Source organism: Mytilus edulis, unplaced genomic scaffold, assembly GCF_963676685.1.
Source record: "Mytilus edulis unplaced genomic scaffold, xbMytEdul2.2 SCAFFOLD_404, whole genome shotgun sequence".
NCBI lineage: Eukaryota > Metazoa > Mollusca > Bivalvia > Mytilida > Mytilidae > Mytilus > Mytilus edulis.
In genome coordinates this window covers 868-19,408 of record NW_027268757.1, presented here as the reverse complement: position 1 = coordinate 19,408, position 18,541 = coordinate 868, and the positions used below count along the sequence as shown (strand labels likewise).

General features: G+C 32.3%; 1 protein-coding gene across 1 annotated transcript; it reads left to right on the top strand.

The window, feature by feature from the left end:
* Nucleotides 1-273: 273 nt before the first annotated feature.
* Nucleotides 274-18,266, top strand: LOC139508551 (solute carrier family 2, facilitated glucose transporter member 1-like; the record flags this gene model as incomplete). The annotated part of the gene is given in 12 exon segments (XM_071295975.1): nucleotides 274-529; nucleotides 9,896-10,003; nucleotides 10,687-11,009; nucleotides 11,882-11,915; nucleotides 11,917-12,007; nucleotides 14,329-14,469; nucleotides 15,045-15,182; nucleotides 15,665-15,757; nucleotides 15,760-15,851; nucleotides 16,818-17,048; nucleotides 17,432-17,507; nucleotides 18,139-18,266. Coding segments are annotated over 12 exon segments (1,488 nt in total), but the record flags the coding sequence as incomplete, so codon positions are not given.
* Nucleotides 18,267-18,541: the final 275 nt, after the last annotated feature.

Here is an 18,541-nt window from a genome sequence, read left to right as displayed (position 1 = left end):
ACACAGACTTGTACATTGTGTACTATGTACTATCATAACTATGGGCAGATCCAGCCATTTTTAAAAGGGATATTGCTCTATGTTCTCATTCAAAAGCATTGATCGACAAAAAACTAAGAAATACCTAAAAAAACTTACATTTCTTAATCTGACTTTGGAATGGCAAATGTCTACATTCATTTGCCATATGAAAATAAAAAGATGTGGTATGATTGCCAATTATATAACTCTCAACAAGAGACCAAATGACAGAGAAATTAACAACTATAGGTCACTGTATGGACTTCAACAATGAGTAAAACCCATACTGCATAGTCAGCTATAAAAGGAATATACATGTATATATATGAATTGCAGTTACACTTGCAATTTTTAAGAGGGATGTTATTGTTTATGATCATGGTGATAATTAAGTGGCAAACAAACAATATACATGTACATGAAGACACGATAAATCTGTTAAAAAGATACAAATCAAGGACAAAACTGTGGGAATATGGCACATAGACCTCAAAAGGAGCAAGACGAGGTGAATATAGGATAATATTAAGGTCGTACAGATCACTATAGGGAGATAACTCTGTAAAAATAAGCTGAATGTTTTATTTATGAAGTGTTATATTGTTAAGGATAATTTATAAATGATGAAAACTACTATTGAGGGTTTATCAAATCACTATATTATATTAAACTGATTGTTTGAACTTTAGTAATCATGATAATAGATAATTAAATAATCTGCTTATTTTACAACCGCACAAAAAATTGATTATAAGTTAGAGCATCTGTTGTTTTCTTGATTATTATTCATTAATCTATATATATTGTTCAGACAAATGTTGCATCAAGACAATTGACGTGGCTAAAAATCAAATTGACAAAAATATCAAATCTTTATATGATACTGAGAAAGTTGTATAGTTTATAATAAGCGATTTAAAGTTTTTGATAAAGATTATATTCTGCACAATATGAAGTCAGAATTGAACCAATATTTTTAGCCAATTACTTTGATTTCCGTTTTACAATCATAAGATATATATATGATATGAAAGAATTTTCTTGAAGGTTTGCACTTGAGATGTGATCTATATCCTTGGCATCTTTTCTGGTTACCATTTTCATGATTTTATACCTAACAATAAAATGGTACATGTACTACCCAAACTTAATTTGTTTGTTTCTTTTTTTTGGTAATGACGTGCATATTATCAATTGTAAAAGTACCTCAAAGCCTTGAGACTTATAAGTGTCCATACTTACAAGCCTATCCAGACGTTCTAAGGTTAAATTTTCGTCGTTTTAGACATTAATATGTATACTTGTACATGTACATTGCAGTGTACATGATATGTAAAGAATCTCATTTGTTCAATACCCAAAAACATGTTTGGAGTTAAAATGTTAAATATGTCTAACCTATAGACATACAATGAATGTACTTTTGGACTTGAACAGTGTAGTCCAACTTGAAGAATTTCATTTGATCAATAGCATGAATAGAGAAGCATGCTGTGCGTTCAAATGTTCAAATAAATGTCACCTTTTAAACATAATTGTAGACCTCTTATATTACAGTATCAAGAATTTGATTCGTTCGTATGACCTTTTTTCAAGGACTAAATATATATATTTACAGCAAGCGTATATGGGTCAAAATACAAATGTATAGATTAATAGACTAAGCCTATTTGATTAATTAGTTTTAACACCCAATGTTTAAATGATCATATTAGCTTATATACACTAAATTTGACCTTGTCAGCATTTAATATGACAATTGACAAAACTCATTTGTCTAGGTTGTAGATGAAGGATATGTACATGTAATAGAATCATTTACATGTATTAGGCTGTTAGCCTGTTTGGTTGTACATGAAAATGTTAAATTTACACCAAGATACATGTATTATATTCAATGCAAATGGATAAATTTCATTAAATTAGGAAGGGGATGAGCCTTAGTCAGATTTTTCAGCAATTTTATTGTATTTTACAGTATTAAAAGTATGATAATAAATGCTTGATATCTAATTTCTGATTTTCATTTATATTCAAGTGAATAAACTCATCATTGATATATACCAGGATTGAAATTTTGTATTTGCACCAGATGCGTGTTTATATAAAAAAGAAGGTATGATTGCCAATTGACAACTACATGTATAGGTCACTGTCTGGCCTTCAACAATGAGCAAAGCCCATAACGCATAGTCAGCTATAAAATGCCCCTAAATGACAATGTAAAACAATTCAAACAAGAAAACTAAGTCTACAAAAGACTCATCAGTGACGCTTGAATAAAAAAATGTTCAAAGGCCAAATAAAGCATGAAGTTGAAGACCACGGAAGACCCAAAATTCCTAAAAATTTGCCAAATTCAGTTATGGTAATCTATTCCTGAAGTACATTTAGAAAAGCCTTAATAAGTCTTTAAATTCAAAGTTTTGTATACAAGTTATTTATAATTATAACACATATAAGTTTGGACTACTTGGCTGGTGATACCCTTGGGGAATAAAAACTCCACCAGCAGTGGCATTGACCCAGTGGTCATAGATGCCAGGACATAGGTCTTAGTCATGTAAGTGTAAATTAGTAATCAGTTATACAGCTACTGCATGGATTAAATTTATCTTCTACTAGAGTACCAATTTTATTTATTTTTTAATTTAAGGAGAACTTCTTCTAACACACTGTGGTCTGACATTTCAGATCTGCTTTGAAAAGAAGTTGAAATAGTTGTAGATTTTCCACTAATAGAAGAATATCAAGTTGACATTCATACAAAGTCTTAGTAATTTTGTACAAGGAAATTAAACCGTAGGAAAACCAAACGTGCATACTGACTATATGAAAGTTTTCCCTTTCTTTGACGTCAGATTCTGTTAAATGACTATGTAAAAGTTAATTTTCTCACAAGGATTAAAATAAATTGCCTATTAATAACATGAATTCAATAATAAAAATAAATTCATTTAAATCTTTAATTCATGAATATTTTTATTTGCCATATTTTTATAAATACTTAATTTAACATGTTTTAACAGTAAATTTTATTGTAATTTAAATGTACTTTTGTCAATTTTAATACAGTAACATCAGAGTTTGTAAACATCGCCTTTTTCGCTTTAAGCTGTTTACTAACAATACATGTTCTTGTAACATGCTTAAAAGCAACAAAGTCAACCAATTGTGTTGGTCAAACAATCAATTCAAAGATGATACTGAAATTTACATTTTCTCCTTTAAGGCAATTTAGGTCTAAGCATGAATAACGTAAAAACAATGAGTATTTTGAGAGATTTCCCTGTGTATGGCTGAAACGTTTACCTAGAGGTTTTTTAAGAGCAAGTCTGACTCTTGTTATCTCCCTTGAATTAAGTACAGGTACATTTATTTTTTATCTATCTGATGAGTTAAGCCTTTTTCAACTGACTTTTATCATTGCTTATAGTTTGTTCTTATGTTGTACTGTTACACCACTGTCCCAGGTTAGGGGAGGTTTGGGTCCTGCTAACACTTTTAACCCCACCACATTATGTATGTATGAGCCTGTCCGGAGTCAGGAGCCTGTAATTGAGTGGTTGATTTTTGTTTATGTGTTACATATTTGTTTTTTCGTTCTTTTGTTTGTACATAAATTAGGCCGTAAGTGTTCACGTTTGAATTGTTTTACATTGTCATTTTGGGGTCTTTTATAGCTGACTATGCAGTATTGGCTTTGCTCATTGTTGAAGGTGACCTATTACTATAGTTGTTGATTTCTGTGTCGTTTTGGTCTCTTGTAAAGAGTTGTCTCATTTGCAATCATAGCACATCTTCTTTTTATTTTTTTTTTACATATTTTAATCTTGCAAAAGGCGAAAAAAGATGTAGACATTCTATTTTCCTATTGAGTGAGGGAGCCAGGCTCCAAGGAACTTTTAGTTTTACTCTAAATGATTTGGTCTCTTGTGGAGAGTTGTCTTATTGGAAATCATACCACATATTTTATTATATGATATGTAACCTGCAACTTTGATGACCTACGTTTCAATTGATTAGACTTCCTGTATTGCTACATGTTGAAAACTTGACAAGCCTTATACATGTTATAGATTATCATGAAAAAGTATAAAATTTTATGGATAAGAAAGTTTATCAGGTACATCAAATGTTTGTTGTATGATGCAATAAAGTTTGACGTAGACTTATTATAAGTTCAATGAATATATGTACATATTAAAGACATAGTGACTTTTAAATATGTATGGGAAGAATTGAAAGCTTATAAAACCATACCTTTTCATATAAATGGGCTAAAATATGATTAATTTCAATGAACGATAATGACATTTAAAATTTCTTAAGCCCTTTACATTTTTGTAATACACGTGTACATGTAGAGATTAAAAATTAAGTAATTTGCATATTTGTTGTGTCTAGAACTTAATCAAGTCACGATGATCTACATTTGTACATCAAGTTTTTAAATAATATTAGTATACATTTGTTGTGTCTGAAGCTTAAACAAGTCACGTTGATCTATATTTGTTTATTTATGACGTTTGAGAAATCTTATTATTCAGATTTTTCTATAATCTCCGTTCTTCAATTACTTGTTTTTATATATGTAATATATATTCATCATGCTTTATGAATGAAATGATGTCATTAGATTTCGAATCATTGGTATCACATCATAAAAGTATACATGTATGTACATATGTATTATTTGAAAGTCAATGTATATATTATGGTCTGGTTTAAAGGAGTATAAGTATTAACATGATAATTAACATGATAAAAGTACAGAACTATGGATTAGTATGCATATTTACTGAGATTGTACCTACTCAAGTAAGGGAGCTACCATTTGATTTTTATGGGGGGGCTAGGATGAAAAATTTTGTCCTGCATTTTTTTTAGTTGTAATCTCTGTCCTGCCTTTTTATTTTTCACTCTATTCGGTCCTGCTTTTTTTTTATTAGTTTGTCCTGACTTTTTTTCATAAATTGTCATCCTGCCATTTTTTTTTTTGCAAAGTGTCTCATCCTGCCTTTTTTTTTACTCAGAACTCCTGTCCTGCCTATTTTTTTCAAATTTCATCCTAGCCCCCCATAAAAATCAAATGGTAGCTCCCTAACTGTCCTAGTTCTTACTGAGATTGTACCTAATCAAGTAACTGTCCTAGTTCTTACTGAGATTGTACCTACTCAAGTAACTGTCCTAGTTCTTAAAGCCTGTCTTTACTGAGATTGTACCAACTCAAGTAACTGTCCTAGTTCTTACTGAGATTGTACCTACTCAAGTAACTGTCCTAGTTCTTAAAGCACGTCTTTAATAGAAAAGGGAAAAACTTGATTAATAGTAATTTACATTGGACAAATATACATTTAGGTGCAAAATAGAACAATTAATGTAGACTAATGCTAAATGGTTTAAAGAGCTTGTGGCAGACTGCATGTTGACCACTGGATGTTTTTTAACTATTTAATTGTGTCATACGGTTGCTGTCCTGTTGATGTATAACCTACACTTCAATTTAATATTTGTTGATGTCATTCTAAAGGTCTTTTGGTCTTTGACAACGAATTAGCTTCTGTAGTTATTTTGGCATATAATATGTTTAAAATGTGCCTCTTTAATTTGTAAACATGTAAAATGAGAATGGGGAATGTGTCAGACAAGAACATCCCGACAAAAGAGCAGACAACAACCAAAGGGCCACCAATGGATCTTCCACACAGCAAGAAAATCCCGCAACTGATGCATATGGCGGGCTTCAGCTGGCCCCTAAATAAATAATGTGTACTAGTTGAGTGATAATTAAGGCCATACTTAAACTACAAAACATATAAATGAACTAAAATTAAAAAGAAAACAAGACTTAACAAAGGCCAGATGTTCCTCACTTGGGACAGGCACAAAAATGTGGCAGGTTCGACATGTTTTGTGAGATCTCAACCCTCCCCTTCACCATGATTACAAGTATAATTCTTTTTAAAAATTACCTTCAGAATCACTTCACATACATTTTTTTTGTACATTACATCAACAAAGGGGATGCACAAGATTCAATAATTCAAAGTAGTTAAAGTTAATGTGTAGGTCTAGTTTGGTACAATTTTGGTTCTAGCAGAGTGAACGCTCGAAAATTATTATTCATTCATTAAGTAAATATATGAACTAAGTGACATTTTGACTAATCTATTATCAAAGAAAAATTATATTTATATTCAGACCACACTTCCTGTTTACACTAATTTTTAGAGCTATTTTTGGAATTATTTGACTATATTTGGTATTTTCAATTATCGGTCATGTTTGAAACTCTTCCCGCTTGCATTGTTAACATTTTTTGGGGGAAATTCGTCAATTGTTTTTAACTGTTTGAAGTATTCTGAAATTCCGCAAAAAATATATTTCCTTTATTTTCATTAATCAAATTGACGTAGGTTTCACACCTCTTGTTGGAAATTTAAAAGATTTCATAGCAGGCTATTGTCAATTTATTGACTTTGATTTCAAATGTACCCTTGTACATTTAAATAATAATTATCTATATAAACATCAGATATTGATTATTATATATATTTGTGTAAGATATTTGAATAATGATTATTAGACATGTTTTAAATTCTTTTGTACATTTTCAAACATTTCAAACAAATTTTACATGTGAATTTGTTAACAAATGTACTGTTTGAACTTTAGTTGTTGACTTGAAGGCCAAGAAATATATTTGTTTGTTTTGGGTTACCCTGCATACACTTTCTCAAATAAGGAGTTGTTGTATGATTGCTAATTAGACAAATATGTATTGAAGGCCAAATGACATTGATATGAACTTTTAAATATAAAAAAGAAGATGTGGTCTGATTGCCAATGAGACAACTATCCACAAAAGACCAAAATGACACAAACATTAACAACTATAGGTCACCGTACATGTATATGTTCATCATACTGCAATAGTAGTACTTCCTTCAATAATGAGCAAAATTCAAACACTTAATAGTAAGCTATAAAAGTCACCAGTATGTCAAAATGTGAAACAGACGAGATCTAAACACAAAAGAGAAAACCAGTGGTCTGATCAATACTGAACACAATTTGACAGACGTAAGGTCACTACTGAGGGGTGATAGGAGATGTCTTGAAAAAACGAAATCCCGAGGTCCCGAATTTAAATAAAGCAAATCCCGACATCCCGAAATCCGAAAAAAGGGATTCCCGGATCCCGAAAGGGTCAATCCCAAAATCCGAGCTTAAAAACACCCGATCCCGGAGTCCCGATAAAGGTCCTATCCCCCCTCACTACTGTCTAGCCACTAGACTGATACCTCAGACCAGTAAAATTTTATTAGGACTAGTAAGTTTTTGTAAAACTTTGTTTAGACATGTAAGAAAAATGTCTGAATATTTGTTTTCAGACTAGTAGTTGTAAAATATTTTGGTGCACACTGGGGTAACTTAAGTTTAACCTTAGATTATGTAAAAAAGATTGAATTCAAAGCATACGTTGTAAATTATTTCACATATAAACGCTTGAGGCAGGACCCCAGGACCCTCGTTCTAGAGTCCAGTATCACATCGACAATAAACATATTATTCAGAGTAAAAGATGGCATATTAGTACTTGTATATGGTACATATAACTGATATATATTGTAAAAAAGAGGATATATGATAATGAGGGGGAGGGTCCAAACATAGGGCCTGTCCTCAAGCAACTTTGGTTTTTGCTAGATTATTTTATTAATGTTAATGATTGATGATTAAGATGCAAGACCAACAATGAATTGTCTATTGCATAAGATGGGAGATTAAATACATGTGATGTCCTCATAAATGTTTTTCTCACTATTTACCCACTCACTTGTTGAAGGAAGAAAACCATCCTTGGCTTATAAGTGTATTCCAAGAATACAAAAATTTTTCCTGTAACAAGAACTAGAACTTAATAATAACTCCTTAATTTAAAAAAGAAGATATGGTATGATTGCCAATGAGTTTAACTTTAGTTCCTGTTTAAACAACAGAGTGTGTGATAAGAGTCTCATTTTGACCTACCGGTATTTTTTCACGGAAATTTGAAGAAATTATAACTCGCAATTTAAATTTTGATTTCTATTTCAAAGATAAAGTAATACTAAGATAAGAAAGAAAAGAATAGGTACATCTGTAGTTAATGTCAGTTACATCACAATAACTGAAATGAACTAAACGAAAAGTCGGACTGTTCCTTTTTGAAAAAGGATCTAGTTAGGTCAATTTTCAGATAGTTATAGGACTCCCAAATATTGAAAACATGCATTTGATACTTATGAAATAATTTAGATACCAGGATCTTAGTCTACATGTGTGTACAAAACTTCCTGTGTAAATATATATATGTGGACCTAGAGTATGGGTGCGCACAAAATTTATTACTAAAAAATCTGTTTCAAAATAAGCAACTTGTAGAAAAATGAAAATTTAGGCTATTGTCGTGATTGTGTTCAACCTAAAATATCAGAGAATATTCATGACATTTGAAAGTTGTCACATTACATATGTGTCTGTTAGTATCTTGTTGGATAAGTTAAGTAGATTGACAGCCACATTGGTCAGTACAACACATAACAATTCCTCATTGTTGACAGATGTACTTTACATGAAGAAATAAACAACCTCAGCATCATCCATCACAGTTATATTAGCATACACAAGTACTAATTAACTTTCAGTAGTAAGATTTTTTTGTGTGTGTAATATACATAAAGCAAAGCAGACTGTCATCATGGTCATTGACTGTTTGGTTAATAGAAAGAAAGAAAACAAGACATTTTTAAAAGTATTTATTTTTTCTTTACTAGTTTTCAAGGTTACGTTCTACAGAGGTAGGCATACTGTGGGTTTTTTCTTTATTTTTTATAAAATCCTTATGAATGCATAATTGTATAGATTGTTCAGTTTTTATTAGTTTATTACACCAAGTGGACTTTGGGAAATTTTGCTTGCAGTTGTGTCGGGTTACACAGCCTTGACCCTTCCTTTTTTTGCTTTACCAAGTATACTTGCTTCAGGGTTTCTGTTGATGGAAGCAATTTTGGGTTAAGTGACTTGGCAATGAAACAGAGTGATTTTCGGTGACACAGTAATGAAGAGGGACTGGGTGAAGTAATATTTATCTTTATTAAAAATAAGTTCCACTGTAAATCTCACCCATTCATCAGCAAGTTAATTCTCTTTCACTGCAAATCACTCAAATACTGTGAAAAATCACTACAAACTTCATTAGAAAGTTTATCGAGACTGTAGCTGCAAACTTGCAATTATTGTTTATTTTTGTGGTTTTTAGTTCAAATTTAGGGTTATGAATAAGTTGCTAACCTGCAATATCATTCAGCAAATATTTGTTTACCTCTATTCATCATGTTCATTTAATATGTTTTCAAGAAAAAAATGTTTGGACAACTATCTGTAGTACCTTTCAAGTTTTCAAATTATCTAATCTCCCAGTTAATCTTCTTGTTCTGTACACATAGACATTCGACTCATTTCATGCAACTGGTTACACAACTGACAAGTTATCTCCCCATGCTTTTTACAGTTCATTCTATAGAAATTAGGAACACGTTATTTTAAATCTTTGCAACATATAATTTCTTTCTGTATCTCTTCCTTTACCAATGATATACGATGTATATATGTACAAAAGTACAGAAAATAGTTACATGATGAGGTAACTTATAATGACTTAATATTTAAAGGTTGATATTCAACTTTGTTAAATGTTTTAGAAATTTTTTACATAAATGATTAAAACATTTCCAACAAAAAAAACCAAACAACTACTAAGTGTTAAAAAATCATGAATTCACTTATTTAAAGTAAAGTTACATCTTTTTTTTTCTCTCTTTTTCAGCGAGAGATAAATTATACTTTCACACTACTATTCAGTGTAGCAATATGTGTCATTGGCAACAGTTTCCTGTATGGGTACAATATTGGTGTAGTCAACAACCCAGCAGGGGTAAGTCTTTATATAATTAATTTTTATAATGAAAACCTGGTTATTTTGATAAATTAAACACAGGTTTTCACATTACTGTAAAGAACATCTTTCTTTGTTCTACTGAGGACATTAAAATTTTCACAAGTTGTTATCCCAATTTCAATTTCATAACCATTTTCCAATAGGGGTTTAATTGATTCTCATTCTTAAGTTCTCAATTACTGTTGCTGCTTTACAAATAGATTCTACCACTGTGTATTTTAAGTGTGTAACAATATTTCTCCACTCGAGACAGTTAAATATTCAGATTTAAAACGTGAGGCTTGCAGAGAGAAGTTACAAAATATTTATTACGGTAGTACCAAAATATTCCAATGTATAAATTTTGATAATATTCCCTTGCTCAAGCTGAACAGGGATTGTGTTTATTTTTATTTAGGAATCAATAGACGCCATACATTTTGTATGCATGTACTTCATCAGTTGCTCCAAAAGGCACAGATTGATCTATCAATAATACTGAAATAAGGATGACGAGAAGAAATAGCATTAAAGCACAAATGTACATGTTAAGACCACTGATGAGTTAATTGCCATCTTCTCAATGCATAAAAATAAGAAAACAATATTTTTTTGAGCTTTTTCAGGTTTTTCAAATGAATGTTTCAACACATAAATCTTTCATTCTTATTTATTTTCAGGTGATACGTGTATTTTATGTAGAAACAATTATGATAAGAAAAGAACTGCTCCCGGAAAATTGGTTTGAAATCAAAGATCAATATCTAGAAATGATGGAAAATATGAAAATGCAGAATCTCACCGTGATAGCAGACACTAGTAACGCTACAGCACCGGGTAATGCATCCGGTTTCAACATCAGTGAAACTATTGCCAAGATCAAATATGTTTCAGAAAATGATGACAAAGTGGAACTCCTCTGGTCTGTGACTGTGGCCATTTTTGTTTTGTTTGGTATGATAGGAGCTTTTGCTTCTGGAAAATTTGCAGATTATTTTGGAAGGTAATTTAGGCAATGTTCAAATATTTGGAAGGTTAAATTTAGGCAATGTTCAAGTATTTTGAAGGTAATTTAGGCAAGGTTCAAGTGTTTGGAAGGTAATTTAGGCAACTTTCAAGTATATTAGGGAGGTAATTTAGGCAACTTTCAAGTATATTAAGGAGGTAATTTAGGCAACTTTCAAGTATATTAGGGAGGTAATTTAGGCAACTTTCAAGTATATTAGGGAGGTAATTTAGGCAACTTTCAAGTATATTAGGGAGGTAATTTAGGCAACTTTCAAGTATATTAGGGAGGTAATTTAGGCAACTATTTGAATTTTTGAGGTTTTAGAATACAACTTGTAGTGCATCACTAACATTATATTAGTGAGAAAGAAAGGAGGATACCAAAGTGTAAAATGAAACCATGTATTGAAAAAGATGGACCAATCTGTCCTAAAAAAAAATACTGCAAGAAAAATAGAAATGGCCCAAAGAACATGACATGGCTCAAAAAACATGACACACAGATGAAAAAATTAAATTAAATTAAAAGAAAAATACCTATGAAAAAAGGGCTCAACCTTTTTCAATATCTCAAGCTGCAGATGGCGAAGCTTTCATTCATTTGCATTTCATCTGCTGTTTACAACAAGAGACTGAAATTTACTGAACAATAAACACTTAAAACTAGATAATGCAGTATAACAGTGCATCAAGGAGTTATTTGAGTGACTCCGAGTCGAAAGGTGATTGTAGTTATTTTACACTGTAAAAAATATATAATAGAGAATAATAAACAAAAAGTATAAAGAATAGAGAATGAAGGACTCTCCTCTATCTATTAGTTATCACCGTTAACAGATTTTGATTTACGGGGTATTTTATTTTCAGAAAGAAAGGGATGATTATTATAACTGTAATCATGTTTTTTGGCGGCCATTTGTGGCGGTATTCCAATCGTTGCACGTTCATTCGAGGTCATCATAGTTCATAGAGCTTTAGTGGGATTGCATTGTGGTATGTTTATTTGTGATTAATGCACCATTTCAGAAAAATATGCATTCTGGGTAAAGTGATTGAATGCAAGGAAGTAAATTTTCACCCAAAAGACATACTTCCTATCAAGTTATTGCATTAGCTATTCATGATTCATTTTGATATTGGTCAATAAATCCTTATATGAAATTTAATCTAGAAAAAGGGGCCATGTTAGATCTTTTTTAAACCTACTCCTTTCATGTTTGATTTTATTGTCGAGCCTGCAACTTTTGTTGCAGAAAGCTCGACATAGGGATAGTGATCCGGCAGAGGCGGTGTTAGCTTACTTCTTAAAAGCTTTATATTTCAGAAGGTGGGAGACCTGGATGCTTCATACTTTGTATATAGATGCTTCATGTTATGAAGTTTCCGTCAGTCACATGTCCAATGTCCTTGACCTCATATTCATGGTTCAGTGACCACTTGAAAAAAAAGTTCAATTTTTTTGTAATGTTGAATTCTCTCTTATTTTAAGTAATAGGATAACTATATTTGGTATGTGCGTACCTTGCAAGGTCCTCATGTCTGTCAGATAGTTTTCACTTGACCTCGACCTCATTTCATGGATCAGTGATCAAGGTTAAGTTTTGGGGGTCAAGTCCATATCTCAGATACTATAAGCAATAGGGCTAGTATATTCGGTGTATGGAAGGACTGTAAGGTGTACATGTCCAACTGGCAGGTGTCATCTGACCTTGACCTCATTTTCATGGTTCAGTGGTTATAGTTAAATTTTTCTGTTTTGGTCTGTTTTTCTCATACTACATGCAATAGGTCTACTATATTTGTTGTATGGAATGATTGTAAGGTGTTCATGTCTTGCGAGCAGATATCATCTGACCTTGACCTCATTTTTATGGTTCAGTGGTCAAAGTTAAGTTTTTGAGTTTGGTCTTTTTATCTAATACTGTATGCCATAGGTCAACTATATTTGGTGTATGGAAATATTTTATGATCTTTATGTCAGTCGCGCAGGTTTTATTTGACGGTGACCTCATTTTCACGGTTCATTGCACAGTGTTAAGTTTTTGTGTTTTGGTCTATTTTTCTTAAACTATAAGTAATGGGTCAACTATATATTTTGTATAGAAGCATTGTTAGCTGTACATGTCTGCCTGGCATGGTTCATCTGACCTTGACCTCATTTTTAAGGTTCATTATACCCCCCGCTTTAAAAAAGGGGGGGTATACTGTTTTACCTCTGTCTGTCCATCAGTCCGTCCGTCAGTCAGTCCGTCCCATGAAACTTTCGTCAGGAACTACACATCCACCCTTTCTGTAATTTGGTATCAACATTTGATATGTCAGCCACACCGTGTGATGCGTTTTCAGATTCATCACTTGACAACTTCCTGTTTACCGAACACTTGTCTGATTTTACACATGATAGCCAAGTTGAAAATTTTCGTCACATTTTTCTCAGGAACTACAATACAAGGATTTCTGAAATTTGGTTTCAGGATTTATATAAGTCAGCTATACTGTGTGATGCGTTTTCAGATTCATCACTCGACAACTTCCTGTTTACCGAACACTTGTATGATTTTACACATGATAGCCAAGTTGAAAATTTTCGTCACATTTTTCTCAGGAACTACAATACAAGGATTTCTGAAATTTGGTTTCAGGATTTTAATAAGTCAGCTATACCGTGTGATGCGTTTTCAGATTCATCACTCGACTACTTCCTGTTTACCGAACACTTGTATGATTTTACACATGATAACCAAGTTAAAAATTTTCGTCACATTTTTCTCAGGAACTACAATACAAGGATTTCTGAAATTTGGTTTCAGGATTTTAATAAGTCAGCTATACCGTGTGATGCGTTTTCAGATTCATCACTTGACAACTTCCTGTTTACCGAACACTTGCATATTTTTACACTATTAATATTATCCACTTGCGGCGGGGGTATCATCAGTGAGCAGTAGCTCGCAGTTTCACTTGTTGGTCTTTGTTTAGTTATCTAGGTTAATGTTAAGTTGATGAGACAGTTGTAATAAAACTAAGCTTTATACTTAGGACTATCAACATAATATCAATGATTAGTATAGAAGGCGAGACATTTCAGCGTGTGCACTCTTGTATTTGATATTTCCCATTTTAGTCATTGTATAAGCTTTGATTCATTGTGATATTGGTCAATAAATCCTAATATGAAATTGAATCTAAAAACCACTGGCAATTGTAGGGCCTTTTCAAACCTACTTTCAATTTTATATTTATATTTGTCAATCTTGGGACTACTTTTTAAGTTTTTCCTGTTTTATTTATTAATTTTGTTTATTCTACTTCAGGTTTGAATGTAAGTTTAGCATCATTGTATTTGGCGGAGATTTCACCAAAGAAGATACGAGGTGCTATTGGAACTTGTCATCAGTTGTTTATTACGATCGGTATCCTATGGTCTAACATCATGGGAGTATCTAAACTTGCAGGTAATTTTACAAAATATATATTGGTTTTAAATCTTATTGCTGAAAACTTTTGAGATTAAAAAGTGCAGAAGAAAATTCTACCATATAGCTCTTCATATGTTTTGGTACTCATAAATCCTAAGGACTTTGAAATATTTTGCTCTGACCATTCCTGAGGAAAATAAATTCAGAATAGTTGTTCCAACGCACAACATGAAGAAAGTCTTATTCTAAACACCTATGTAAAAGAATTGTTTAGAAAATGGGGGAAAAAATCAAATTTGATGAGCAACATTATCATGAAGTTTTTTTGTTTTTTTTGTGTCAACTTTTGAGTATAATTCTGATGGAAATTTAGGAGCCCAAAGATATAAACTTAATATTTAAAAGTGGAACCATTTTATGCTCAAGTCTGCATACATGGCATATAAGCCATTAGAAAATTTGTTTTTTGTTGAACACTTAAATTTTTTGGTTTACCTATATACATGAAAACTCATGAAATTGAAGTAATTATGAATCCATAGTTAAGAAATCTCTCAATAAAACAACAATTGTCTTACAATATTTTATGCAAGTATAATTATTTATTTTAGGAACTCACAAACAATGGCCATGGGTGTTTATTTTTAATGCTTTCCCAGCATTAATTTGTCTTGTGGCCATGCCATTTTGTCCCGAGAGTCCACGGTATCTGCTTATCAATAGAGGAGACGAGGAAACTGCAAGACATGGTAAGAAGTACAACATGGCTAAAAATTCCATTGAAATTTTATTTCCTGATAATCCTTAAAAAAATAATAATGGATAAACATTTGTAAACTTAGATACTCTATAGCTTGGTTGGATTTGGCTATTTTCACTCAATTTGAATTGTTCATGAACAACAGACAGCCCCTGGTAAATCTTCGTACAAGCAGCTAAAGAAAAAAGTATTGTTAGATGCCCTCTTCTTTTCACAATTAGACAAACTTATAAATAAAAGCAATGAATTTGATTTTATTCTATTCAAAATGCCATTCATGGTTTTAAAGATTTCAGAGTCAATTTAATGAGAGTGGAACAGGGGGGTGTCCTAAATTTTATCAGTGCCTTTTGGAGACTCATACCATTTCTAATGGACTATAAAAAGCTTGTTTATCTACTTACACTAATATTTTGGTCTGATATTGATTTTTCAATGCTATATTTAAACACAGTATATTTCATGCTGTAGGATTAAAGTCTTTAAGAGGATACCTGGATGTTGAAGATGAGATTGATGAAATGAAAGTTGAAGCCAGGAAATCACAGAGTGTTAAACAGTTCTCCTCAAAGAATTACTGACCAGTCCAGAATTACGTGTACCTATTATAATAGCCTGTTGTTTGCAGATCGCACAGCAATTCTCTGGAATCAATGCTGTAAGTATACACACATAGCACAGTTAGGGGAGAGTGGAGCTACACACATAGCAGAGCAAGGGGGGGGGGGAGGAACTCGGGTAAGTATACACCCACAGCAGAGCAAGGTGGGTAGGGGAGCTCGTGTAAATTTACACCCACAGCAGAGCAAGGAGGGAAGCTCGGGTAAGTATACACCCACATCAGAGCAAGGGGGAGGGGGAGCTTGAGTAAGTATACACCCACAGCAGAGCAAGAGGGAAGGGGGAGCTGGGGTAAGTATACACCCACAGCAGAGCAAGGGGGTGGCAGGGTGGAGCCCGCGTAAGTATACACCCACAGCAGAGCAAGGGAGTGGGAGGGTGGAGCTCTGGTAAAAAAATGCAAATGGAAGAAACATCAAGTTATTTTCCTGTCAGTTTATACAAGGAAAATTCATGTTCAGTGAGGGGTTAGAAATTCCCTGAACACCCCAACCATTTTATTTTCTTCTGATTTTGCTACTTCATTATATTAATTTTACTATTTACAGTAAAGCCACTGGAAGAATATTCTTATTGGTGAAATTGCCACTGGGTTTTAAGAAATCAAAAATCTGAATCCTTGCTATGAATTTGAAAATAAAATGTGGTATAATTGCCAATGAGACAGCTCTCTACAAGATACCAAATGACACAAATACAGTAAAAAAATAGGACATTAGTATAATGGAATATGTAGACAGCTCTCTCGCAAGCAAATATCCCCAACTGTATAAAAATAAAGGCATACATTGCAGGTACAGGGTTATGTTCGTGGATATTTAAGTTCTTGGTTTAGTTGAAGTTTGCATACAAGCCTATAGGAAATTTATCATTCGTTAAACAGGTAATTTTGTGGTTCACCCATACTCACAAAATCTATGAAAATTGGTATCCAATGAATAATAATGAATCCACAGTTATTACAGACAATATAAGATAATTACTCAAAATTTGTTCTCTGCAGGTGATGTCCTATTCTAGTTTTATGTACGAGAATGCCGGTGTTGACCTTAAACTTATTGAGTGGATAGTGTGTCTGACCAGTCTGATCAACATGCTGACCACCTTACCAGCTGTACCTATGATTGAGAAACTTGGCAGACGAATGCTTCTTCTTTTCCCCATGGTTTTGATGGCAGTGTCTTTTGTAATATTAACAATCTTCCACAATCTGCAGTATGATGAGGGACTACAAGTAAGTGTTAATCATCTTCCACAATGTAAGATATAAATACCACTATATTATTTTGTTTGTATACTACAGCCCAAGTGAATTTTGCAAAATTGTACATGTCCATGGTGAGAAGGAATTTTATATTTTTTTATATGTTCAAATTTGTTTAGATTCAGTAAAATTATATTTTTGTGATTTTTTTTTTTTTGATTTTCCAAAGGTTTCATACGAACGAACCATTTGAAAAATTTATACTTCTTATACTCTTGAATTTAGTTTTACTCAAAAAATCTTGCATTTTAAAGTTGTAAAATTGATATATCTTGATTTAACAAATATTGCAATCTATGGTGTGATTGACTCTTTGTTTCTACAATAGAACTAATTTTTGTTTCTTTTTTCAGGGAAGTCGTCATATCTTCGCCATTATAGGTATCGTCGCCATGCACACATATGTCATTGGTTTTGCTGTTGGTCTTGGTAAGTTTATTTTAGTAGAGGGTATGCAGTGATGCAAAGGAGCAGAACAATATACGGGAAAGAAGCATGATAATCTAGTGTAATAAAGCTTTTGTATGTCAAGAATTATATCAATAGATATAAGAAGAGGCGGTATGAGTACCAATGAGACAACTCTACATCCAAGTCACAATTTGTAAGAGTAAACCATTATAGGTCAAAGTAAAATCTTCAACACAAAGCCTTGGCTCACACCAAGTGTGAAGCCATTCAAACAGGAAAACCAACATTCTAATCTATATAAAAAATGAGAGACAAGAAACACATCAACAAACGACAACCACTGAAAATCAGGTTCCTGACTTAGGACTGGTTCAAACAAATGCAGGAGGATCAAATGGTTTTTAAAAGTTACCAACCTTCACCCAGTACCCTAACCTGAAACAATAGTTGAACATCACAACATAGAAAAACAAACTGTAAAATATCAATTGAAATAGCTGAACTCAATGAATGTTTCTAAATAACAGGCCAGCCAAAATTTAGAATAAATTTGTTCCACTTAATATGACATTATTAAAACAGAGTTTCAATAAAAAGTTATTTTCGCAAACGAATAATTGCCCTTTTTTTTATTTATCTCATTAAACAGGACCAATTCCTTTTATTGTTGTTGGTGAGATATTCAGACAGGAACCCAGAGCAGCTGCTATGAGCTTATCATTGACCTTCAACTGGATCTGTAATTTTATTCTTATGATGGTATTCAGATTTATGCAGGCAAGTACTTATGTAGAAAATTTATTGATAAAAAAGGAAGATGTGGAATGATTGCAAATGAGACAAACCCCCAAAAGAGACCAATTGAAGCAGAAGTTAACAACTATAGATCACAGTACAGCTTTCAACAATGAGCAAAACACATACCGGTACATTATAGTACATAACAGGGATCAAATTCATATTGCTATTTAATGTTCTTATCATGTATATGCATGATTTTGCAGGATTTGAAATTAATATTCTATGTATATATATATATACAGACATTACCT